Source organism: Oncorhynchus masou, chromosome 15 (genome assembly GCF_036934945.1).
Source record: "Oncorhynchus masou masou isolate Uvic2021 chromosome 15, UVic_Omas_1.1, whole genome shotgun sequence".
NCBI classification, from domain to species: domain Eukaryota; kingdom Metazoa; phylum Chordata; class Actinopteri; order Salmoniformes; family Salmonidae; genus Oncorhynchus; species Oncorhynchus masou.
In genome coordinates this window covers 65,321,135-65,348,287 of record NC_088226.1, presented here as the reverse complement: position 1 = coordinate 65,348,287, position 27,153 = coordinate 65,321,135, and the positions used below count along the sequence as shown (strand labels likewise).

The 27,153-nt window shown below is 43.4% G+C and overlaps 1 protein-coding gene across 6 annotated transcripts in view; it reads right to left on the bottom strand.

The window, feature by feature from the left end:
• LOC135556674 (transcription factor SOX-6-like) overlaps positions 1 to 27,153 on the bottom strand; it is a 186,052-nt gene that overhangs the window by 50,658 nt on the left and 108,241 nt on the right. For all 6 annotated transcript variants that reach the window (XM_064990054.1, XM_064990053.1, XM_064990052.1 and 3 more), the window contains 3 exons: positions 19,773 to 19,945; positions 18,685 to 18,753; positions 3,304 to 3,427 (listed from right to left, as the gene is read on the bottom strand). In XM_064990054.1, the coding sequence (XP_064846126.1) occupies positions 3,304 to 3,427; positions 18,685 to 18,753; positions 19,773 to 19,945 (366 nt within the window). The remainder of the gene's footprint in view (positions 1 to 3,303; positions 3,428 to 18,684; positions 18,754 to 19,772; positions 19,946 to 27,153) is intronic.

Sequence of the window (27,153 nt, the reverse complement as noted above, 5' to 3'; positions counted from 1 at the left end):
TTTGCACCCCAGTATCTCTACTTGCACATGCATCTTCTGCACACCCTACCATTCCAGTGTTTAATTGCCAAATTGTAATTACTTCGCCACCATGGCCCATTTATTGCCTCAACTCCCTTATCGTACCTCATTTGCACTCACTGTATATAGCCTTTTTGTTTTATTTTGTTCTACTGTATTATTGACTGTATGTTTGTTTATTCCATGTGTAACTCTGTGTTGTTGTAAGTGTCGAATTACTATGCTTTATCTTGGCCAGGTCACAGTTGTAAATGAGAACTTGTTCTCAACTAGCCTACCTGGTTAAATAAAGGTGAAATAAAAATGTACAAAATTAAAACTCTTACCTCATTTGCACACCCTGTATATAGATGTTTCTTTTTTCTACTGTATTATTGACTGTATGTATGTTAATTCCATGTGTGAACCTGTTCTCAACTCGCCTACCTGGTTAAATAAAGGTTAAATCTTTTTTTTAAATAACCACAACACTGTTTTGTCCTAAAATATGAAAGACTCCCTATTCCCTATTGTAGTGCACTACTTTTGACCACATTTGCCTTTTAGGGTACCAACACAGTGACCAAGCAGTTTGTTACTTTTATGTGGCAAAAAAATGTACCTATAAAAAGGTTTTGTGTGTTGTTTAACACTGTAGGGTGTAAAGCCTTATTTGCATATTTCCCAGAGCGCCTTTCAAGTGAATTTTAGAGTTACCAGTACCACCCATGACTGTTGCATTAAATTAGTTCCAGTCCTGTAGCCGTCACCAACTAATTGCCTAGGTGAATATTTTATCATAGACAAACTCTTTATGACAATACATTACATATATCATAAGGCCATACTTTGGCAGCCTAGTTAAATCCCAACACAGAAGTCTAAAACTCATGGTTTGCAGGCCACATTGGACAAGTCACATCATGCTGGTTTGCAGAGTGATATGCAATTCCTGTTGGAATCCAGTCAGAGTTGAGATACATTTCAAATGTGAACTTTTAATCACCTGCAACCTGCATTTAGAACGACTGCCAAGGTAGGGACACTAGATAAATGAGACTACCGAAAGCATTGAAACTGGAACATCCATCTCAGTAATAATTGCAATAATTCTAACTACTAACAGAATGGGTTCGTTTAGAAAAATGTATGTATGTTATTTACCTTTGTGTACCATAAGACCAATAAATCAATTTTCATGCAAAAACATACATTGAAACAAACAATTCAAAGAATTGCAATAGAAAATGCTGGGAAATATGATGATGATTGTTTTTTGATAGTGTGACGATTGTACCTTTTATATTCAAAAATGGACCATTATACTAGATTATCCACACATATACCCTAAATATATCGAACAGTACCATGTGAGGACATACAGTTGAAGTGGCAAATTAACATACACTTAGGTTGGAGTCATTAAAACAAATTTTTCAACCCCTCCACAAATTTCTTGTAAACAAACTATAGTTTTGGCAAGTCGGTTAGGACATCTACTTTGTGCATGACACAAGTAATTTTTACTGACAGAATATTTCACTTATAATTCACTGTATCACAATTCCAGTAGGTAAGACGTTTACAATACATACGCTAAGTTAACTGCCTTTAAAAAGCTTGGAAAATACCAGAAAATTATGTCATGGCTTTAGAAGCTTCTGGCTAATTGACATAATTTCAGTCAATTGGAGGTGTACCTTTGGATGTATTTCAAGGCCTACCTTCAAACTCAGCGCCTCTTTGCTTGACATCATGGGAAAATCAAAAGAAATCAGCCAAGACTTCAGAAAAAAACTGTAGACCTGTAGATGAATGTACTTTGGTGCGAAAAGTGCAAATCAATCCCAGAACAACAGCAAAGGACCTTGTGAAGATGCTGGAGGAAACAGGTACAAAAGTATCTATATCCACAGTAAAACAAGTCCTGTATTGACATAACCTGAAAGGCTGTTCAGCAAGGAAGAAGCCACTGCTCCAAAACCGCACATGGGGACAAAGATTGTACTTTTTGGAGAAATGTCCTCTGGTCTGATGAAACAAAAATATAACTGTTTGGTCATAATGACCATTGTTATGTTTGGAGGAAAAAGGAGGAGGCTTGCAAGGCGAAGAACACCATCCCAACCATGTAGCATGGGAAGGCAGCATCATGTTGTGGAGGTGCTTTGCTGCAGGAGGGACTGGTGCACTTCACAAAATAGATGGCATTATGAGGACGGAAAATTATGTGGATATATTGAAGCAGCATCTCAAGACATCAGCCTGGTCGCAAATGTGGCTTCCAAATGGACAATGATCCCAAGCATACTTCCAAAGTTGTGGGGAAAGTTGTGGGAAAAGGACAACAAAGTCAAGGTATTGGAGTGGTCATCACAATCCTATCCAATCCTATGGAAAATTTGTGGGCAGAACTGAAAAAGCGTGTGCGACCAAGGAGACCTGCAAACCTGACTCAGTTACACCAGCTCTGTCAGGAGGAATGGGTGAACATTTACCCAACTTATTGTGGGAAGCTTGTGGAAAGCTATCCAAAATGTTGGACCCAAGTTAAACAATTTAAAGGCAATGCTACCAAATACTAATTAAGTGTACATAAACTTCTGACCCACTGGGAATGTGATGAAAGAAATAAAAGCGGAAATAAATAATTTGCTCTACTGTTATTGACATTTCACATTCTTAAGATAAAGTGGTGATCCTAACTGACCTAAGACAGGGAATTTTTACTAGGATTAAATGTCAGGAATTGTGAGAAACTGAGTTTAAAATTACATGGCTAACCTGTATGTACATTTCCGACTTCAACTGTATGTACCTCTGAAGGTATTTTATGAGTATTTTTGGACCCCTGGAAAAATATTGTACCCTAACCGTACCCTTTTTTTCTGAGCATGTATGGGCCCTGGTCAAAAGTAGTGCACTATAAAGGGATGAGTGTGCGTATTGGTTCACATCCTGGGCTGTTCAGTGTATGAAGTGAACGTGGGGAATCCTGTCAGGACCTTGTTTGACACAGCACAGTGACAATAGATATGGAGGCTTCTGCAAGAGAAGCACGATACAGAGAAAGGAAAGAGAGTGAAATACTGCAGAGAGGGAGACAGAGCCAAATCTTTACTTAGACACATGTAACTCAAATATTTTATGTGTGTGTGTGTGTGTGTGTGTGTGTGTGTGTGTGTGTGTGTGTGTGTGTGTGTGTGTGTGTGTGTGTGTGTGTGTGTGTGTGTGTGTGTGTGTGTGTGTGTGTGTGTGTGTGTGTGTGTGTGTGTGTGTGTGTGTGTGTGTGTGTGTGTGTACCTGGTTTGTAGGACATGTTGTGTGGGAAGAGGAAGCCCTGCTGTGCAGCAGCGGCGGCAGCAGCCAGAGATCGCTGGTCATGAGGAAACACTGGGATCATCAGAGGAGGCATGTGACCCTGCACCTGAGAGAGACAGAGTGAGTTCAATAGTTGTCCTACTTATACATTTTCTGATGAATATTTCTAAATGTTTTTTTTCTTCTTTTCTCTTTGTTCTTCTGTTTCTAATGAATGATTCTTAGAGTATTTATGTAACACTTCCTTTAGATAGTCCATCTGTTGATGCTCTATGGCAGGGGTCCCCAACTGACAACCCGTGATTAAAAAATATATATATATATATTATTATTTCCATTAAATCTTTATTGTTGGACATAAAATACTGTGATATTAATTTAGGAAATCTGTTCCCAAGTATATCACCACGCGCAATAGAGAGATACGCTACATTCTCAAAGACCCCTTGACTTGACACATAATTAGTTTACAGCCTTATTCTAAAATTGAACTAATATTTTTTTTCCCCTCATCAACCTACATACAATACCCCATAATGAAAAAGCAAAAACATGTTGTTGTTTTTTTGCAAATGTATTAGTGTAAATAGTGTAAAAATGTATTAGTGTAAAAATCACATTTACACAATTATACAGACCCATTACTGAGTATTTTGTTGAAGCACTTTTGGCAGTCTTCTTGGGTATGACGCTACAAGCTTGCCACACCTGTATTTGGGGAGTTTCTCCCATTCTTCTCTCCAGATGCTCTAAAGCTCTGTGAGGATGGATGGGGAGCGTTGCTGGACAGCTATTTTCAGGACTCTCCAGAGACGTTCAATTGTGTTCAAGTCTAGGCTCTGGCTGGGCCACTCAAGGACATTCAGAGTCTTGTCCTAAAGCCACTCCTGCGTTGTCTTGGCTGTGTGCTTATGGTCGTTGTCTGAGATCCTGAGCACTCTGGAGCAGGTTTTCATCAAGGATCTCTCTATACTTTGCATCGTTCATCTTTCCTTCGATCCTGACTGCTCTCCCAGTCTCTGCCGCTGAAAAACATCCACACAACATGATGATGCTGTCACCACCATGCTTCACTGTAGGGATGGTGCCAGGTTTCATCCAGATGTCACGCTGCACATTCAGTCCAAAGTGTTCAATCTTAGTTTCATCGGACCAGAGAATCATGTTTCTCATGGTCTGAGAGTCTTTAGGTACCTTTTGACAAATTCCTAGTGGGCTGTCATGTGCCTTTTTCTGAGAAGTGGCTTCCGTCTGGCCACTCTACCATAAAGGCCTGATTGGTGGAGTGCTGCAGAGATGGTTGTCCTTCTGGAAGGTTCTCCCATCTCCACAGAGGAATTCTAGAGCACTGTCAGAGTGACCATAGAGTTCTTGGTCACCTCCCTGACCAAGACCCTTCTCCCCCGATTACTCAGTTTGGCCAGCCGGCCAGCTCTAGGAAGAGTCTTGGTGGTTCAAAACTTCTTCCTTTGAAGATGGAGGCCAATGTCTTCTTGGGGACCTTCAATGTTGCAGATATTTTGTTCTACCCTTCTCCCAGATCTGTGCCTCGACACAACCCTGTCTCGGAGCTCTACGGACAATTCCTTCAACCTCATGGCTTGGTTTTTGCTCTGACATGCACTGTCAACTGTGGGACCTTATATAGACAGGTGTGTGCCTTTCCAAATCATGTCCAATCAATTGAATTTACCACAGGTGGACTCCAATCAAGTTGTAGAAACTAGAATGGCTCTGAATACTTATGTAAATAAGGTATTTCTGTTTTTTATTTTAATACATTTTCCCAAAATAATAATACCCTGTTTTCACTTTGTCATTATGGGGGCCTTGTTTGTAGTTTTTTCAAGGATTGTAATTTATTTAATCCATTTTAGAATAAGGCTGTAACGTAACAAAATGTGGAAAAGTCAAGGGGTCTGAATACTTTCCGAAGGCACAGTATGCGATCATATAAAATGTAAGCAAGGAAGCAATGTTTTAGTCAAATGTTATATCTGTTTGGGCTTCTTGCGGTCAATTTGCAGTCTACAAATTATATGTAATAATGTTCCAGCCACCTGACCATCCGCTCAAGAGAAAAGCATCCCACGGCTGAATGTAGTTGATGATCCCTGCTCTATTAACCCTAGCCCTGACCTTTATCCTTGCCCTGACCTTTATCCTTGCCCTGACCTTTATCCTTGCCCTGACCTTTATCCTTGCCCTGACCTTTATCCTTGCCCTGACCTTTATCCTTGCCCTGACCTTTATCCTTGCCCTGACCTTTATCCTTGCCCTGACCTTTATCCTTGCCCTGACCTTTATCCTTGCCCTGACCTTTATCCTTGCCCTGACCTTTATCCTTGCCCTGACCTTTATCCTTGCCCTGACCTTTATCCTTGCCCTGACCTTTATCCTTGCCCTGACCTTTATCCTTGCCCTGACCTTTATCCTTGCCCTGACCTTTATCCTTGCCCTGACCTTTATCCTTGCCCTGACCTTTATCCTTGCCCTGACCTTTATCCTTGCCCTGACCTTTATCCTTGCCCTGACCTTTATCCTTGCCCTGACCTTTATCCTTGCCCTGACCTTTATCCTTGCCCTGACCTTTATCCTTGCCGTGACCTTTATCCTTGCCCTGACCTTTATCCTTGCCCTGACCTTTATCCTTGCCCTGACCTTTATCCTTGCCCTTGCCCTGACCTTTATCCTTGCCCTGACCTTTATCCTTGCCCTGACCTTTATCCTTGCCCTGACCTTTATCCTTGCCCTGACCTTTATCCTTGCCCTGACCTTTATCCTTACCACATACTATTTACTAACCCTTGCCCTGACCTTTATCCTTGCCCTGACCTTTATCCTTGCCCTGACCTTTATCCTTGCCCTGACCTTTATCCTTGCCCTGACCTTTATCCTTACCACATACTATTTACTAACCCTTGCCCTGACCTTTATCTTTGCCCTGACCTTTATCCTTGCCCTGACCTTTATCCTTGCCCTGACCTTTATCCTTGCCCTGACCTTTATCCTTGCCCTGACCTTTATCCTTGCCCTGACCTTTATCCTTGCCCTGACCTTTATCCTTGCCCTGACCTTTATCCTTGCCCTGACCTTTATCCTTGCCCTGACCTTTATCCTTGCCCTGACCTTTATCCTTGCCCTGACCTTTATCCTTGCCCTGACCTTTATCCTTGCCCTGACCTTGCCCTTTATCCTTGCCCTGACCTTTATCCTTGCCCTGACCTTTATCCTTGCCCTGACCTTTATCATTGCCCTGACCTTTATCCTTGCCCTGACCTTTATCCTTGCCCTGACCTTTATCCTTGCCCTGACCTTTATCCTTGCCCTGACCTTTATCCTTGCCCTGACCTTTATCCTTGCCGTGACCTTTATCCTTGCCCTGACCTTTATCCTTGCCCTGACCTTTATCCTTGCCCTGACCTTTATCCTTGCCCTGACCTTTATCCTTGCCCTGACCTTTATCCTTGCCCTGACCTTTATCCTTGCCCTGACCTTTATCCTTGCCCTGACCTTTATCCTTGCCCTGACCTTTATCCTTGCCCTGACCTTTATCCTTACCACATACTATTTACTAACCCTTGCCCTGACCTTTATCCTTGCCCTGACCTTTATCCTTGCCCTGACCTTTATCCTTGCCCTGACCTTTATCCTTGCCCTGACCTTTATCCTTACCACATACTATTTACTAACCCTTGCCCTGACCTTTATCTTTGCCCTGACCTTTATCCTTGCCCTGACCTTTATCCTTGCCCTGACCTTTGTCCTTGCCCTGACCTTTATCCTTGCCCTGACCTTTATCCTTACCACATACTATTTACTAACCCTAGCCCTGACCTTTATCCTTACCACATACTATTTACTAACCCTTGCCCTGACCTTTATCTTTGCCCTGACCTTTATCCTTGCCCTGATCTTTATCCTTGCCCTGACCTTTATCCTTGCCCTGACCTTTATCCTTACCACATACTATTTACTAACCCTTGCCCTGACCTTTATCCTTGCCCTGACCTTTATCCTTACAACATACTATTTACTAACCCTAGCCCTGACCTTTATCCTTGCCCTGACCTTTATCCTTACCACATACTATTTACTAACCCTAGCAATGACCTTTATCTTTGCCCTGACCTTTATCCTTACCACATACTATTTACTAACCCTTGCCCTGACCTTTATCCTTGCCCTGACCTTTATCCTTACCACATACTATTTACTAACCCTAGCCCTGACCTTTATCCTTGCCCCGACCTTTATCCTTACCACATACTATTTACTAATCCTAGCAATGACCTTTATCCTTGCCCTGACCTTTATCCTTGCCCTGACCTTTATCCTTGCCCTGACCTTTATCCTTGCACTGACCTTTATCCTTGCACTGACCTTTATACTTGCCCTGACCTTTATCCTTACCCTAACACTTATTCTAAACCTAACTGTAACTTTAGCAAGCAGTTGCTTATCAATAGTTTGTTGATAGTATGACCATGTGTAGAACATCTACAGCTGGACTATCCAAATAAAGTGTGACCTTGAATCAACATTGTCTTTATTGTCAATACAATAATTATTTATTATGCCATAAAAGGATTTAAATGGAAGAGAGAGAGAGAGTGAGAGAGAGAAATAAATAGAGAGAGAAAGAGAATTTAGATTCACAAGCACATATCTTCCAGAGAGATGAGAGAGAGCGGTAAAGAGAGTAGACACACACACACAAACCCACCTACCATTTGTATGGTTTCAACAAAGCCTATATCATTTAACAGCTAAGTAGTTAAAGCAATGAAGTCTCTCTCTCAAATGAAAGCTGAACCACTGCATCTCGGTCACTTCCTATTTCCCTCTTTCTTTCTCTTTACTCTCTCATTTTGCCCCCTTCTCTCCTTATCTTGACTTCTTTACTCTTTCTCACCTAGTCATCATAATAAGTGCACTTTGATTATCTGATCTCAACTATTTAACTAAATATTCAGTGGGAAAGGTAACATGGTGGTCTGGTCAGATAGCAGTAGAAGTTGAGACTATGAGGGGAATATGTGTGAGCTCAGTTCAACTGGTTAAATGAGTCTAGAGTGGGAAAGAGCATGAGTAAAGGGGAGCACAGAGAGGAAACACAAATATCCCAGCCTTCCGTACCGTAAAACTTAAATTAATAGCCCAGGAGTTTATTTGCTTCAATTACTGTACTCAACAGGCGCTTATTAGAGACATGCTTCTATTTGAGCCAGGCGTCTATTTAATGCACACAGCTTTAATGCATTTGCATAGTCATTTGTTTAATTTCAGCATTCACTTCCATCAGTCTTAATTTAATACTTCCGGCGCGGACAGAGATGGCCGCCTCGCTTCGCGTTCCTAGGAAACTATGCAGTATTTTGTTTTTTTTACATGTTATTTCCTACATTGGTACCCCAGGTAATCTTATGTTTCATTACATACAGTCGGGAGGAACTACTGGATATAAGCGCAACGTCAACTCGCCATCATTACGAACAGGAATACAACTTTCCCGAGGCGGATACTCTGTTTTGCCCACCACCCAGGACAATGGATCGGATCCCAGCCGGCGAACCAAAACAACGACGCAGTAAAAGGGGCAGACGGAGCGGTCTTCTGGTCAGGCTCCGGAGACGGGCACATCGCGCACCGCTCCCCAGCATACCACTCGCTAATGTCCAGTTTCTTGACAACAAGGTAGATTAAATCCGAGCAAGGGTAGCATTCCAGAGAGACATAAGAGACTGCAACGTTCTTCGCCTCACGGAAACATGACTCACTCGAGACACGCCATCGGAGTCGGTACAGCCAGCTGGTTTCCTCACACATCGTGCCGACAGAAACAAGCATCTTTCTGGTAAGAAGAAGGGCGGGGGGGTATGCCTTACGATTAACGCGACGTGGTATGATCATAACAACATACAGGAACTCAAGTTCCTCTGTTCACCTGAATTCCTCACAATCAAATGTCGACCACATTATCTACCAAGACAATTCTCTTCGATTATAATCACAGCCTGGTATATCCCCCCCAAGCACACACATCGATGGCCCTGAACAAACTTCATTTGACTCTATGTAAACTGGAAACCACATATTTTAACAAGGCTAATCTGAAAACAAGATTCCCTAAATTCTATCAGCATATTGATTTTGCAACCAGGGCTGGTAAAATCCTGGATCATTGTTATTCTAACTTCCGCGACGCATAAAAGGCCCTCCCCCGCCCTCCTTTCGGAAAAGCTGACCACAACTCCATTTTGTTGCTCCCAGCCTATGGACAGAAATTAAAACAGGAAGCTCCCTCACTCAGGTCTGTTCAACGCTGGTCCAACCAATCTGATTCTACGCTTCAAGATTGCTTCGATCACCTGGACTGGGATATGTTCCACATTGCGTCAAATAACAACATTGACAAATACGCTGATTCAGTGAGCGAGTTTATTAGCAAGGGCATCGGCGATGTCGTACCCACAGCAACTATTACAACATTCCCAAACCAGAAACTGTGGATTGATGGCAGCATTCGCGCAAAACTGAAAGCGCGAACCACTGCTTATAATCAGGGCAAGGTGACCGGAAACATGACCGAATACAAACAGCGTAGCTATTCCTTCCGCAAGGCAATCAAATAAGCTAAGCGTCAGTATAGAGACAAAGTAGAGTTGCAATTCAAGGGCTCAGACACAAGAGGTATGTGGCAGGGTCTACAGTCAATCACGGATTACAAAAGGAAAACCAGCCCCGTCGTGGACCAGGATGTCTTGCTGCCAGACAGACTAAACAACTTCTTTGCTCGCTTTGAGGACAATAGAGTGCCACAAACACAGCCCGCTACCAAAACTTTCACACTCTCCTTCACTGCAGCCGACATGAGTAAAACAGGCCCAGACGGAATCCCCAGCTGCATCCTCAGAGTATGAGCAGACCAGCTGGCTGGTGTGTTTACGGACATATTCAATCAATTCTTATCCCAGTCTGCTGTTCCCACATGCTTCAAGAGGGCCACCATTGTTCCTGTTCCCAAGAAACCTAAGGTAACTGAGCTAAACGACTACCGTCATCATGAAGTGCTTTGAGAGACTAGTCAAGGACCATATCACCTCCAACCTACCTGACAACCTAGACCCAATCCAATTTGCTTACCGCCCCAATAGGTCCACAGACGACGCATTCGCAACCACACTGCACACTGCCCTAACCCATCTGGACAAGAGGAATACCTATGTGAGAATGTTGTTCATCGACTACAGCTCAGCATTTAACACCAAAGTCGTCATCAAGCTCGAGACCCTGGGTCTCGACCCCACCCTGTGCAACTGGATACTGGACTTCCTGACAGATGCACAATCGAGAGCATCCTGTCGGGCTGTATCACCGCCTGGTACGGCAACTGCTCCACCCATAACTGTAAGGCTCTCCAGAGGGTAGTGAGGTCTGCACAACGCATCCCCAGGGGGCAAACTACCTGCCCTCCAGGACACCTACACCACCTGATGTCACAGGAAGGCCATAAAGATCATCAAGGACAACAACCACCCGAGCCACTGCCAGTTCACCCCACTTTCACCTTGAAGGTGTGGTCAGTACCGGTGCATCAAAGATGGGACCGAGAGACTGAAAAACAGCTTCTATCTCAAGGCCATCAGACTGTTAAACAGCCACCACTAACATTGAGTGGCTGCTGCCAACATACTGACTCAACTCCAGCCACTTTAATAATGTAAAAATTTCTAAAAAAATGTATCACTAGCCACTTTAAACAATGCCACTTCATATAATGTTTACATACCCTACATTACTCATCTCATATGTATATACTGTACTCGATACCATCTACTGTATCTTGCCTATGCCGTTCTGTACCATCACTCATTCATATATCTTTATGTACATATTATTTATCCCTTTACACGTGTGTGTATAAGGTAGTAGTTGTGGAATTTTTAGCCAGATTACTCGTTGGTTATTACTGCATTGTCGGAACTAGAAGCACAAGCATTTCGCTACACTCGCATTAACATCTGCTAACCATGTGTATGTGACAAATAAATTTTTATTTGAGTTGATGTGATTTTCTGCACGAATGCATTGTCATTCACACACTGTGTTACATTTATTTTGTCTTCGTATGCTTCCATAAAAACATTTTTTTTTTACTTTTCCTTGACAGAATAATTATTCTCAGACAATTTCTGGGGGTCTCTTTTCCCAAAGTTGTTGACTTGTTGTGCTTGCAAGTTAGCTAGCAGCAGTTCTCAGCTGTTAGTAGTTTCTTACTGACAATAAAAGTTTCTTACTGGCAATGCCATCATTTTTTTTGTCATTACAGAATTACTTAATGTAACAAATCAAACATTAAACCTCAAACAATTCATGTTAACCTCATAAACAATTCATTTAGACACAGCGTTTATTTGAAACAGGGGTTTATTTCCCAAAATGTGTGCTGTTGCCTGGCTATTAAAAGGGACAGGCGGCTATTTGAAATTTAGCGTTTAATTTCAGTTTTACGGTATGCTTCTTTCAAATACTCTTTTTTGATTGCCATCGCATGGAAAGGGAAAAACATGTTCTTTCATATTTCTACATGTGTGTGTGTGTGTGTGAGAGAGAGAGAGTGTGAGTGTTTTTCTAAGAAAACAGTCACCATCAGATTCCACTGAACACTGTGAATCGAGATCCTGGAGGTTCTATAAGGTTCACACACACACACGGGAGGCCCAGACACACACACACACACACACGTCTTGTGACACCACCGAGAGACTAGGGCAAGAATGAAGGGAGAAAAAAAGTCTGTGTGTCCAAGCGGAGGGGGGGGGGAGAGAATGCTCCATTCATTGTGTTCCTCTGGGAATACCTTCCCTCCACCAAACACAAAGCACAGGCCTTCTCCTAGAGGAGAGGGATGAATGGACTGGCCTACTCTCCCCCAGCCCTAAGAAAACATAGAGCCCCCTTCCCCAACTACCCACCAGACACACACATACTCAGACACAAGCGCATGCACAGATGCATTTAGGCACACACAAGTGCGCACACGGTATTAAAGGTCCTACTGTGTAAAGACTGGGGTGTGGTGGGCACAGTAAAGGCTATGGATGAGAGAGAGAAAGAGAGAGGGTGGGGCAGAGAGAGAGGGGGACAGAGAGAGAGAGAGAGAGAGAGGGACAGAGAGAGAGAGAGAGAGACACAGAGAGAGACAGAGAGAGACAGAGAGAGAGAGGGACAGAAAGAGCAAAAGAGAGAGAGAGAGAGGGGGGTGCCAGAGAGAGAGAGAGACTGACAGAGAGACAGACAGAGAGAGAGAGACAGAGAGAGACAGAGAGAGAGAGAGAGAGAGAGAGAGGGACAGAAAGAGCAAAAGAGAGAGAGAGAGAGAGACAGAGAGAGAGACAGAGAGAGAGAAATGAAGAGAAAGAAAGAGGGATAGTGGGAGAAATAGAGAGATTCCTGTCCGTTCGCATTTTATTTCTGTGGCTAGTTTAGCTTGGTAGGCAGAGCTACAGTTTGTATGCTTTCAAACCACAGATTATCATCATATTTTAAATCATAATACACTAAGCCAGTGTTTCCCAATCCTGGTCCTGGGGACCCAAAGGGGCACGCATTTTAGTATTTGACCTAGCACTAACACACCTGATTTACATATCCTCTGTCACTGTGTCCATTGACAGCAGCATTAGCTCTAGACAAATCCCTTACAAGCCAATTACCATAATGGTTCACACCATTCTTGTCATTTTCCATAGTTGCTGAATTTGTTTCAACATTGCAGTTGGCCCAACAACTTTACGAGCCACTGTGTCCAGTACTGGTTGCTGAGGTGGCATCTATTGGTCATTTGTGTGCACTATTAGGTCTTAATGTGGCTTTAGTGGACTAACAGCACAGACTTCACATCACGGCAGCAATTCTTATACTGGCTATTGACAAGAGAGCTCACTTCATTTTACACCTGATTGTTAAGGAGCGACGACATTACCTACTGGGTAGAATGGACAAGGTCAGGTTTAAGGGCGAAAGAGAATAAAACTATTCTACATATGAGGAAATAAAATAGAAAATACAAGGTGAAGATGAAAACATTTGAAAAGACTGATGAGCGACAAGAGACAAGAGAGAAGAGAGAAGAGAGAAGAGAGGGTCTGGATGTTAGAATAGGGAGGCGAGGAATAAAACAATAAGCTAATTCAAATACATCAAGAATGGGAACAAAAAGAGATGAGAAAAAGCAACGCGAAGGGAAGAGGAGGAGCAGATAAACATCTTCCAAGAGGAGGAGAAGAACAGGGGAGGGATGAGGAGTACACAAAAAAAGTGAGCAAAAATGTAAGCAAGAGGAGGTAGGTGAAGAACAGAGAAAGGACAGAATGAAGCGATGAAAAGAGGAGTGTGAGTTTGAGGTCATTAATTAGTCTGGTTAGTTTTGCCCAGCCTCTGGGGTTTGGGCCTGCATTTGTGACCCTGAGGAAATGTGTGTGTGTGGCTTGAGTGTGCAACCGGGAGGCTGTCGGAAGCTTTCTTTTAACCCTTGGAAGTTCCCTACTGTTTCTACAGAACATTTAAAACCACATGACAGGAAACCGGTGTCACTTTGAACTGGGCACTCCCTCACAATAAAACACAAGACTGACAAACACTCATTACACCCAGAGAAAGAAAAACAACATATTCTACGTAAACGCTTGTACATTTGGATTCATAAAAAGGGAAAAGTTTGGTCATTTCCATTCATCCAAATTGCTATGAATGAAGGACTTACAGTAAATGTCTCTAATCATCTTTCATCTGTTTAACAAGTTACTTCTGGGAAGTAAAGATCTGAACGGGGGTACAGAATTTAACACAGGATCATGCTGATGTCATCTGGATGGCCCCAAGGTACAGTACAGGCCAGGACTGAATCCCAAATGGCACCCTATTTCCTATGGAGTGCACTACGTTTTCTTTCTTTCTCCAAAGTAGTGCAAAATGTAGGGAATAGTGTGCCATTTGGGATACAGCCCAGGGTATGAACCCCAAACAGTAGCCCTTGGTCAGTCCCTTAAAACATTGGGCCCTAGAATAAGTAGGTCTGGAGGTGATAAATGGTAGCAGACTGGCTGTTCTTGTGGTGCTGCGCTGCCAGTGTGTTTAACCCTTTACACTGGTGGAAATGGAGCTAAAGCGTTTATAATTTACTGTACTTTTCACCACTTTGGTTGATAATACAATCTGAAAATACTCTGGATACATTCAGTAACATAATAATAAAATTCACTGATATTTTGGAAAACAGGAAAGTAACTATTACAACGGTTTGAGTGTGAGGTTTAACTGGTGTCTCTTCTGCACAACATCTAGTAAAGTAATTTCAATGCACTTTTATGACTCAAGGAAAGATCCAACTGTAAGGTGCTTTTTTTGAGCTCTTCCTAGCTTTGCCATCGAGGAACCGAAGCAAGTACAATTGTAGGGTTTTTGTTTGGAACACAGTCCATTCAAGTGTGTGTTACTCAGTTAATTATCTTCAAAATAAGACACACATTGTGTTCAGGACAACCCAGAGTATAACACGTGCCATCTTGTAACTGTACATCAACATAGTGATCATAAACGTTCATACTGTAAATGGCTTGAGTTCTCTCTTGTTTGCTTGTATTACATCAAAGTGGTATTTATTATAATCCTCAATGTGATTTGGACACAGAGGAACAAGAAGCTCTCAATGCAGCCCCGTCGATGTGGATGGGGGCGTGCTCGCACAGTTTCTCCGGCACCACACTGCCAGTTCTCTAACAGTTCTCTGACCTCCTCCCTGTAGGCTGTCTCATTGACGCTGGTGATCAGGCCTACCACCGTCGTGTCATCAGCAAACGTGATGATGGTGTTGGAGTCTTGCGTGTCCACGCAGTCGTGGGTGAACAGGAAGTACAGGAGGGGACTAAACACACACCCCTGTTGGGCTCCCATGTTGAGGGTCAGTGTGGCGGAGGTGATGTTGCCTACCCTCGCCACCTGGGGGTGGCCCGTCAGGAAGTCCAGGATCAAGTTACATAGGGAGGTGTTCAGTCCCAGGGTCCTAAGCTATGTGACAAACTTGGAGGGGACAATGATGTTAAAAGCTGAGCTGTAGTCAATGAAAAGCATTCTCATATAGGAATTCCTCTTATCTAGGCGGGTGAGGGCAGTGTGGAGAGCAATTGAGATTGCATTGTCTATGGATCTGTTGGGGCGGTATGCACACTGGAGTGGGTGCAGGGTGTCTGGGATGATGGAGTTGATGTGTGCTCAATGGCATGTTGTTCAATGCTATCTAAGTTTACATAGCTCTTTCAAATGACTTAGCATGTTTAAGAGCATTAGCAATGCATTGAGAGGCACTGTATGACACACCTGGTTGAAAATACTATTTGAAACTATTTCAAATACTTAATCTGTGCTCGATTGAGCTTGCCTGTAACAATAGAGGAAATAGAGTCTGGAAGTCTGAAAGGTGTAAAACTCCGCCCACCTGCCACTCCAGGGAGGAAACGCTGAAAGTATTTCAAATAGTATTTGAACCCAGGTCTGCTGTATGCCGATTGTGTTTGCACTTCTGCTGCAGACGTGCCAACACCAAACTTCTCTCAACAACATTAAAACACACCGTAAGGCAGTGTGATCATAGAGAGTAGTATTTTTACTGTCTCACACACACACACACACACACACCCTCCCTCCCCCTGAGGCCCAGTCCTAATGAACTCAGATCTGTGGTTTATTAAAAGCAGAGGGGGGCATTGTAAAAGAAAGCCTTGTTAAAAGCACAACACCTCCAGAGAACAAGGGGCCCTTGCTCACTGCCTCCCCCAGCCACAGTGAGCCTGTGCCTGAATCTCTGGGTCAGTGTCTTTACAACCAGGCAGAACCAGTGGTGAAGACGGATCAGTTGGAAAAGTTAGTTTTGTGAAAAGGGAGAATGAGAGAAAACTCTGCAGCAGTTTACGATAGAAGGAATGAGAATGAAAGAGACAAGCGGGGGATATTCTTAGGTGAGTGTGAAAGAGTGTGAGAAATGGAGTGGCAGCAAGTACTGTAGCAAGAGGCAAATAGATGAACAGTATGATTGAGAGAACGAGAGGAGAAAACATGTGGAGAAAGGAAGGAGACGGGGTTGATAAATAGAAGAGGTAATAGAGAGAAGCTGATAGTAGGGATTCAATAGTCTATTGATCAAGACATGATCAATGACCCAGCAAATGAAGCCCCTATAAACAGGTCAATTACAGGGATTAGTGTGTGTGTGTGTGTGTGTGTGTGTGTGTGGACATTTGTGAGTGCTTTCTTGATCACCGACGATGATGGGACAGACTATAGGGAAGAGATCCGTGACCTGGCAGTGTGATGTCAGGACATCAACCTCTCCCTCAACATCAGTGACACAAAGGAGCTGATCACGGACTACAGGAAACTGAGAGCCGAGCCCACCCCCATTCACATCGCTGGGGCTATAGTGGAGCGGGTCGAGAGCTTCAAGTTCTTCAGTGTCCACATCACTAAGGAATTAACTAAGGAGTGTTCGCCATGAGAGTGGAATGTTGTGAGTTCCATCTCTGGCCGAGACATACCAAAAACTATAAAAATGGGACCAGGCACTCAGCATTAAGGAGATAGATTGGAGGTAAGGCTGCCTCACACTACAGAAACAGGAGATAGGCTCCTCCTCCATTCCGGCTCACACAAGGCAAGGCCACTTATACACCAACACAGTTGCGATGTAGGCACGTCAATGCCTCTTTCCCCTCAAGATGCTGAAAAGATTTGGCATGGTCCCTCAGACCCTTAAAAACCTATATAGTTGCACCATTGAGAGCATCTAGACTGGCTGTTTCAGCGCTTGGTATGGCAACTGCTTGGCATCTGACCCCAAGGCGCTACAGAGGGTAGTGCATGAGGCCCAGTACATCACTGGGGCCAAGCTCCCTGCCATCCAAGACTTCTATACCAGGTGGTGTCAGAGGAAGGCCCTAAAATTGTCAAAGACTCCAGCCACCCAAATCATAGACTGTTCTCTCTGCTACTGCACAGCAAGTGGCACCGATGCACCAAGTCCGGAACCAACAACACCCTGAACAGCTTCTTCCCCCAAGACATAAGACTGCTAAATGGACAGCTAAATAGCTAACCAAATAGCTATCAGGACTATCTGCATTGTCCCTTTTTGCACTAACTCTTTTGACTCATCACATACGCTGCTGCTACTATTTATTATCTATCCTGTTGCCTAGTCACTTTACCCCTACCTACATGTACATATCTACCTCAATTACCTCGTACCCCTGCACATTGACTCTGTACTGGTACCCTGTGAATATTGGCCAAGTATTCGTTTCGTTTCGTTATTTATTCCTCGTGTTATTTTTTTTCTATTATTTAAAAAAAATGTCTCTCTGCATTGTTGGGATGTCCCTTAAGTAAGCATTTCACTGTTCGTCTACACCGGTTGTTTACGAAGCATGTGACAAATACAATTAGATTTGATTGATACACGTGTGTGTGTATGAACACATGACTAAGATAAGAGAGAATGAATAGGTACAATGAACAGTCAACACTGACCTGTATCTGCTGCTATAGAACGTTAGTCAGCACTGACCTGTATCTGCTGCTATAGAACGTTAGTCAACACTGACCTGTATCTGCTGCTGTAGAACGTTAGTCAACACTGACCTGTATCTGCTGCTGTAGAACGTTAGTCAATACTGACCTGTATCTGCTGCTATAGAACGTTAGTCAACACTGACCTGTATCTGCTGCTGTAGAACGTTAGTCAACACTGACCTGTATCTGCTGCTGTAGAACGTTAGTCAACACTGACCTGTATCTGCTGCTGTAGAACGTTAGTCAACACTGACCTGTATCTGCTGCTGTAGAACGTTAGTCAGCACTGACCTGTATCTGCTGCTGTAGAACGTTAGTCAACACTGACCTGTATCTGCTGCTGTAGAACGTTAGTCAACACTGACCTGTATCTGCTGCTGTAGAACGTTAGTCAGCACTGACCTGTATCTGCTGCTGTAGAACGTTAGTCAACACTGACCTGTATCTGCTGCTGTAGAACGTTAGTCAACACTGACCTGTATCTGCTGCTGTAGAACGTTAGTCAGCACTGACCTGTATCTGCTGCTGTAGAACGTTAGTCAACACTGACCTGTATCTGCTGCTGTAGAACGTTAGTCAACACTGACCTGTATCTGCTGCTGTAGAACGTTAGTCAACACTGACCTGTATCTGCTGCTGTAGAACGTTAGTCAGCACTGACCTGTATCTGCTGCTGTAGAACGTTAGTCAACACTGACCTGTATCTGCTGCTGTAGAACGTTAGTCAACACTGACCTGTATCTGCTGCTGTAGAACGTTGATCTTGTGCTGCTGCTGCATGAGCTGCTGCTGTTGCCTCGCAATCTGAGAGGGCAGGAGTGAGAAAAGAATGAGACATGAATGAGAAAAGGAGATGTGAGATGTTGAGGAGACACAGACAAACCACAGAACAAGGGGAATGCCATGCAAACATTCTTTAAAGTTTGAGTTTTGAGTTTGAACACAGCAAGCGAAGGATACAAGACCGACAGAACAGAGTGAGAAAAGAATGAGACAAAAACAAGACATTATAAAACAAGAGAACGACTAAAGACAAGATGACGTGAAAGAATGGAGAACAAATAGATGATATGAAAGAAGGGAATTTGAGCTTAAACAAATATTAATTTTTCACATTTAAGGTGATAGAACAGAGAGAGCAGCAACAGGAGGGAAAAGAGAAAATCAGGGGAAAGGGCTGAGTCAAAAACGAGACAAAGATGTATATATTGGGAGACGAGAGTGAACCTAGTGGATTATGTAACACTGGCAGTAGCACGTGTTCAAGAGACGCTATCGACAGTGAGATTGACATGTTTACGGCTGACTGGCACAAGCCTGACTCCCCCTCGGCTACCTGTCATCAGGGACAATGACTGACAGCTAGAATTGCCCAACCACACAAGGTGGAGTGTTTACTCCAGCTACTCAGTGAGAAAAAAATAGAATACAAACTGCTGGCCCATTGTTTATATTTATTGTGATGTATTTAATTACAGGCTGTTCATTGCGGGACGTCACCCACCCAAACATGTGTCAGGATTAATTTAGGCATGCCTTCTCAGTGGCGTCAATATAGGTCATTATTCCATCATGTCTGAACAGCTAGATAGCAGGCTAATATTGGAATGTGTCCGTCTATTGCTCACTTTTCTTTTGTGATGTGATGGAATGTGTTGTCTCATAATAGGGTGATGGGAATAAAGAACTTGTCCAAACATAATTTGTCAACACACATGTTCAGACTCGACTCATTGTACGCACGCACGCACGCACGCACGCACACACACACACACACACACACACACACACACACACACACACACACACACACACACACACACCTGGTCCTGCTGCTGGCGGGCCAGCTCCATTTGCTGCCTCTGTTTCTCCATCTGTGACGCAGCCATCTTCTTCTGCTCGTCGTGGGCCGCCAGAAGCTGCTCCCGCAGGCTGATAAGCTGGCCGATCATGGTGGACAGCTGCCGCTCCTTCTCCTCCAAACTCTCTGGGGTACCTGACGGAGAGAAAAAAGTGAGAGCGAGAGAGAGAGTGGGGGGAGAAGGAGGGAGGGAGGGGAAAGAGAGAGAGAGAGTGGGGAGGAGAAAGAGAGGGGGGAGGATGGAGAGAGAGAGAGAGAGAAGGGGGGAGAAAGCGAAAGGGGGAGGATGGAGAGAGAGAGCGAGAGAGGTGATGGAGAGAAAGAGGGGATGGGACAGAAGAAAGGAGGGTGAGAAAGAGAGGGCAGTGGAGAAACAGAAAAAGAGAGGGGTGAAACAGAAAGAGATAGAGGGGAGAAACAGAGAGAGAGAGAGAGAGAGAGAGCGAGAGAGAGGAGAAACAGAGAGAGAGAGGAGAAACAGAGAGAGAGAGAGAGGGAGAGAGAGAGAGAGGAGAAACAGAGAGAGAGAGAGAGAGAGAGAGAGAGAGAGAGAGAGGAGAAACAGAGGGAAGGGGATAGAGTGAGGAGAAACAGAGAGAGAGAGAGAGAGAGATGAAACAGAGGGATGGGGGATAGAGTGAGGAGAAACAGGGAGAGAGAGAGAGGAGAAACGGAGGGATGGGGGATAGAGTGAGGAGAAATAGAGAGAGAGAGGAGAAACAGAGAGAGAGAGAGAGAGAGAGGAGAAACAGAGAGAGAGAGAGAGAGAGAGAGAGAGGAGAAACAGAGGGATGGGGGATAGAGTGAGGAGAAACAGAGAGAGAGAGGAGAAACGGAGGGATGGGGGATAGAGTGAGGAGAAAGAAATAAAGAGAGAAAGTAGTATGAAAGAGAGAGGGGGGAGGAGAAAGAGCAAGAGTGAGAAAACATACATCTATGACTCACCTCACATAAGTGAGATATGAATGTATACATTATCATTTTCTATCTGCTATATTCCATTCAAGGTCTCCCTTCTCTGAACTGTGTCACTTTTGTTGCCGAGACGTCTCCTTCCTACAGTTGGTATAGAAAAGGGTGGACTGTATCATAGACTAGGTAAAAGAGTGATATTAGTGCATCTGTAGGGATGCATCCAAAATGACACCTTATTCCCCACGTAGTGCACTACTTTCGACCAGGGCCCATAGGGCTCTGGACAATTATAGTGCACTATATAAGTTACAGGATGCCATGTGGCATGCATCCAGATCTGGTTAACAATGGTTCACTTTTCCATTCCATTGATCCATTCTCCACTGCATGTACAGAGTAATACATTTCCCATTATACTGTACATTATAAATATATGTTATTGAATTAAAGAAGAATACTTTATGAATCCATACAAGACAGATATTTTCTTCAAGGGCACAACAGCAGCAGATCTTTCTATGATTTGTAACTAGCAACCCTCTTATAGTTGACTCAAAACTTCTCAGATTCTTTCCACCCGGTCCTGGAATCAAACCAGCAACCTTTCAGTAGCAACCCTGCCCCTCTAACCTAGGCTAACTGCCGCTCAAATTGCAGATGGTCAAATACATTAGACATTATCCAATGTTCACCGGAATTGCGGTGTGCTTGTTAGGCATTCGGGAATCAACGATGTCTCTCTCACACGTTTTCAGTGGGAAGTGTTGGCAAAAAAGGTTTCCATACTGTAGCTTTCAGTAGCTTTCAGTAGCTTTATCCAGATGGATTCTTGTAACTAAGAGAACAGTGTATCTACAATAAGTGCAAGAGTGGAATACACTTGAAGACTCTCTGTTCCATCTATTGACTATGATGGTCCAAAGTAGTGCACTATGAAGTGGATATGGGGCCATTTGGGATACCACCTTTATGAAACTCTTGCTGTAACGATAAAAGCCTGAGGATGGATGAAGCCCAGGGGAAATTGACATCATCCTCTACCTTCCTTCTTCTATAAGTGCAAAGAGTAATAGAGTAATAGAGTAATAGAGTAATAGAGTATTAGAGTATTAGAGTAATAGAGTAATAGAGTAATAGAGTAATAGAGTAATAGCGTAATAGAGTAATAGAGTAATAGAGTAATAGAGTAATAGAGTAATAGAGTAATAGAGTAATAGCGTAATAGCGTAATAGAGTAATAGAGTAATAGAGTAATAGAGTAATAGCGTAATAGAGTAATAGAGTAATAGAGTAATAGAGTAATAGAGTAATAGAGTAATAGCGTAATAGAGTAATAGAGTAATAGAGTAATAGCGTAATAGAGTAATAGAGTAATAGAGTAATAGAGTAATAGAGTAATAGCGTAATAGAGTAATAGAGTAATAGAGTAATAGAGTAATAGAGTAATAGAGTAATAGCGTAATAGCGTAATAGAGTAATAGAGTAATAGAGTAATAGAGTAATAGCGTAATAGAGTAATAGAGTAATAGAGTAATAGAGTAATAGAGTAATAGAGTAATAGCGTAATAGCGTAATAGAGTAATAGAGTAATAGAGTAATAGAGTAATAGCGTAATAGAGTAATAGAGTAATAGAGTAATAGAGTAATAGCGTCGGAGGGAATGGTGGCCATTTTACGGGCATGTATATTTTTCTTAGACTATCGTAACTTTTTTGTTTCCGCCATCATTTCCTATGACTGAAAAGAGCTTCTGGACATCAGAACAGCTATCACTAACCTCCATTTGGACAAGGAGTCAGAGGCGAAAGACACATTGATAATCGCGGACCAGGCCCAAATCACGAGACTCGAATGAGGAGATGGCGCTATAGCGACTGGCGTGCGGGATACCTGACGAGACTACGTCGAATAGTGAATAAATGGCCTCTAACCCCCGTGCTATTGGTGAACGTGCAATCATAGGAGAACAACCTGGATGAGCTCCGTTCGAGACTATCCTGTCAACGTGATCTGAAGAACTAATATTCAATGTTTCTCTGAGTCGTGGTTGAACAAGGACATGGTAAATAGAAATCTAGATGTTTTTTTTTTTCAATTCATCGGCAGGACAGAACGGCTGCGTCGGGGAAGCTTAGAGGAGGGGTTGTGTGTCTCTTTGTTAACAATACCAGTGATGCACTCAATTCGGAAATGGTCCGATGAAGTGGATGTTAAGCTCCAGGACAGTTTCACAGACTGGAATATGTTCAGGGATTCTTATGATGGCACTGAGGCCTTTACCACATTTTTCACCGGCTTCATTAAGTGCATTGACGACGTTGTCCCCACAGTGACGTACGCCCATATCCCAACCAGAAGCCATGGATTACAAATGACATCCACACTGAGCTAAAGGCTAGAACTGCCATAACCCGGACGCTTATAAGAAATCCTGTTATGCCCTCCAACGAACTATCAGACAGGCAAAGTGTAACTACAGGACCAAGATCAACTACACTGGCTCTGACGCTCGTCGGATGTGCGAGGGTTTGCAAACTATCGCAGATTACAAAGGGAAACCCAGCTGCGAGCTGTCCAGGGATGAGAGCCCACCAAAAAATCTAAATACCTTCTATGCGTGCTTCTAGGCTAGAAACACTGAACTATATATGAGAGCACCAGCTGTTCCAGAAGACTATGTGATCATGCTCTCCGTAGCTGATATGTAACCTTTAAACAGGTTAACATACAAGGCAGCAGGGCCAGACGGACTACCAGGACGATTACTCAGAGCATCCGCTGACCAGCTGGCAAGTGTCTTCACTGTAATACCTACATGTTTCAAGCAGACCACCATAGTCCCCGTGCTCAAGCACGCCAAGGTAACGTGTCTAAATGGCTATCGCCCCGTAGCCCGTTCTGTCCGTTCTGTTGCAGTCCGTTCTGTAGCCATGAATAACTTTGAAAGGCTGGTCAGGGCTCACATCAACACCATCATCCCAGACACCCTGGACCCACTCCAATTCACATACCATCCTAACAGATCTACAGATGATGTAATCTCTATTGCACTCCACACTGCCCTTTCCCACCTGGACAAAAGGAACACCTACGTGAGAATGTTGTTCATTGACTACAGCTCAGTGTTCAATACCATTGTGCCCTCCAAGCTCATCACTAAGCTAAGGACTCTGGGAATAAACACCTCCGTCTGAACTGGATCCTGGACTTCCTGACGGGCCACCCCCAGGTAGTGTGGTTCGGCGACAACACATCCATCATGCTGACCCTAAACACGGGGGCCCCTCAGGAGTGAATGCGTAATCCCCTCCTGTACTCACTGTTCACCTACAACTGCATACCCATGCACGACTCCAACACCATCATTACATTTGCAGACAACACAAAGGTTATTAGCTCCATCACCGGCAACAATGAGACATCCTACAGCCTACAGAAAACGGAGGGCCGAGCATGCCCCCATCCACATCGATGAGCTGGAACGGGTCGAGAGCTTCAAGTTTATCGGTGTTCATATCACTAAGGAACTATCATGGTCCACACATATCAACACAGTGGTGAAGAGGGCACAGCAATGGCTCTTCCCCCTCAGGAGGTTGAAAAGATTTGGCATGGGCCCTTAGATCATCAAAATGTTCTACAGCTGCACCATTGAGAGCATCTTGACTGGCTGCATCACCGCTTGGTATGGCAACTGCTTGAACAGGTTATTTTATGATAGTGGTTGTATTAATTTGGGATCTATCGCATCCCACAACTGTCCCAGACTAAGTTTGGAAAAATTACTATCTTACAGAATAGGTCAACTTTTGTACTATGGGGAATAGTAGATTGATATAGGCTAGTCCTTTGGCTGTTCGTTAGGCCTACTCATCTTTTTGGCTGACAAAAAGTAAATGTGGACAGTTCCTCCAATATCTTCAATATGCGCCTCGGAATAGAATAAGGACGCGTGCAGTTGCATCCCCGATGTGTCCGTCTTCACTTGTAGCCTGTGAGAAAGACCCGAGCACGTGACGGAGAGCCATGTGAGTGAGAGGTGGGTGCTTCTGCATGCAGCCGGGAGAAGGGAATTGTAATTATTATAGTCAGCCCAAGGGCACAACGACCACTAGCCTCAAAAGACATGGATTTTTTTTAAGGGGCATTACGGCCACACAAAGTGGTTGCAGCCAGGAAATTGTGAAATTGTGAACTAAAGACTGATGAAGTGTGTAAAGCATGTGGAAAAAAACAAAAAACAAAGCAGAGCTCACGCCTTTCATGAGACTTTTTTCAAATCAGAGTCGCATCATCTAGCTTTAGAATGTATTAAAAATCTAAACATATGCATTACAACTAAAGTTACATAAATAACTCTAAATTAAGCATAATAGAAGTACCTTATTCTTTGTTAGCCGCTCAACACAAAATAGCCACATGAGCGCACTCCCTCAAATCGATTGGAGAAAATATCCTTTCTATTTCATTCAGCTATGTTCAATTGTATTCTTCATACTATAAAGTAATATAAAATAATGCCACAGAATTGTACACAAATCTTGTCTGCTAAGTTAACTAGTGTAGCCCACAGCCATAATGCAAAGCTAGATCAGGGCCTTACAAGGACAACTCAGAGTATGCTACTCTGTTCTTCTGAAATAGACTACATTTTCTTCACATCATATTTATTTAGACCAGTTTAAACTGGTCACGGCCGGTTGTGGCACAGCCCGGGAACAAACCCGAATCTGTATTAATGCCTCTAGCACTGCTTATGATGCAGTACCTTAGACCGATTCGTGTGAGGCCCTAAAAGTGTTAATTAACGGTCAATTACCGTGAGACCTGCGGTTATTTGCTTGACAACCACCAGCTGACATGACCACCACAGCCCTAGGTCCGACCCGGTACTAGATGGGTGTACCTAATAAACTGTCCCCTCACTGTATGTAGACCACCTTCGATAGATGATAGATAGTCAATGAAACTCAACTGCTTCTGTATATTATGCTGGTTCCTTCCCTAAACCTTTATCAGTAAAAATAATAAAAAACGGCACAGATTCAAACCCAAGACTGGTACACTAACGTTACCGAACACTCTATTACACAGGTTTTCTCAGGAAAGATCTGGGAGAATATTGTAAGATTCGTCAAGACTAAACTGTGAATGAACAAATATGTTGATGGTGTTGCGTGTGATTCACAGCAAAACAGTCCTATATCTATCCATCTATCTCTCTCAGTGGTTAGTCCCAGTTCCATGTCGAGCATTAAGACGTGTCGGCCGTTTGAATTGAATCACAGTGTTTTGGAGTGAGGACACAGCTGGTGGAACAGAGTGCTCTGTGTGTAAGAGAGAGTGAGTGAGAAAGGGAGAGAGAGATTGAGAGAGAGAGAGAGAGAGAGAGAGAGAGACGAAGAGTCGGAGAGCGAGACAAAAAGAGAGACGTAGAGAAAATGAATACGAGAGAGAGAGAGAGAGAGAGAGAGACAGCTCCAGCTGCTTAAGTATGAGAGTTGAAGTGAGGAGGCTCAATGTCAATCCTGTTCCAATTTGTGTTTCTGTGTATTTTTTACGTTATCTGCAGAGGAAATGCTGCCCTTTCTAAGTGGGCAATCTAAATGGCACTTTCAGAGCCACTAAGAAGGAGCAGATTGATGAGGAATGAGAGGGTTGGATTCAGAAAGCTCATCAAGGGTGAATCCCAAATGGCACCCTATTCTCTATATAGTGCACTACTTTTGTCCAGGACCTATTGGGCTCTGTTCATAAGTAGTGCACAATGTAGGGAATATGGTGCCATTTGGGACGTAGTCATAATGTTATCTCCCTCAATCGAACTTTCATCCTAGCGGCTAGAGTGTTGGGGCAGTAACCAAAAAAATCTGTCGATGTGGCCTTGAGCAAGGTACATAACCCTACTTTGCTCCAGGGGCGCCATACTACCATGACTGACCCTGTAAAACAACACATTTCACTGCATCTATTCTAAACAGTCTTTTTTCTTTTCTTTTTTTACAATGCCAGGAGGATTTCCTTTTCAACCAGAGCAAATTATGTATGAAACATGTTGCGTAAGATGTTTTTAGATTCTTGGATGATTTTGCAGCAGGATATCAGTTATTAATGATCTTTTTTATTGTTTTATCACATATAATAAGCCTGTGCCCGTGTTACTCAGACACTGAGGAGGACTGAAGTATGGTGAAATTAACAGGGAAATGTTTCAAATCAAATAATTCCCATCCAGTGTGTGTATGTGTGTGTCAGTAGAGGCTGGTGGGAGGAGCTATAGGAGGACGAGCTCATTGTAATGGCTGGAATGGAATAAATGGAACGGTATCAAACATTTGGTTTCCACATGTTTGATACCGTTCCATTGAATCCATTCCAGCCATTACAATGAGCTTGTCCTCCTATAGCTCCTCCCACCAGCCTCCACT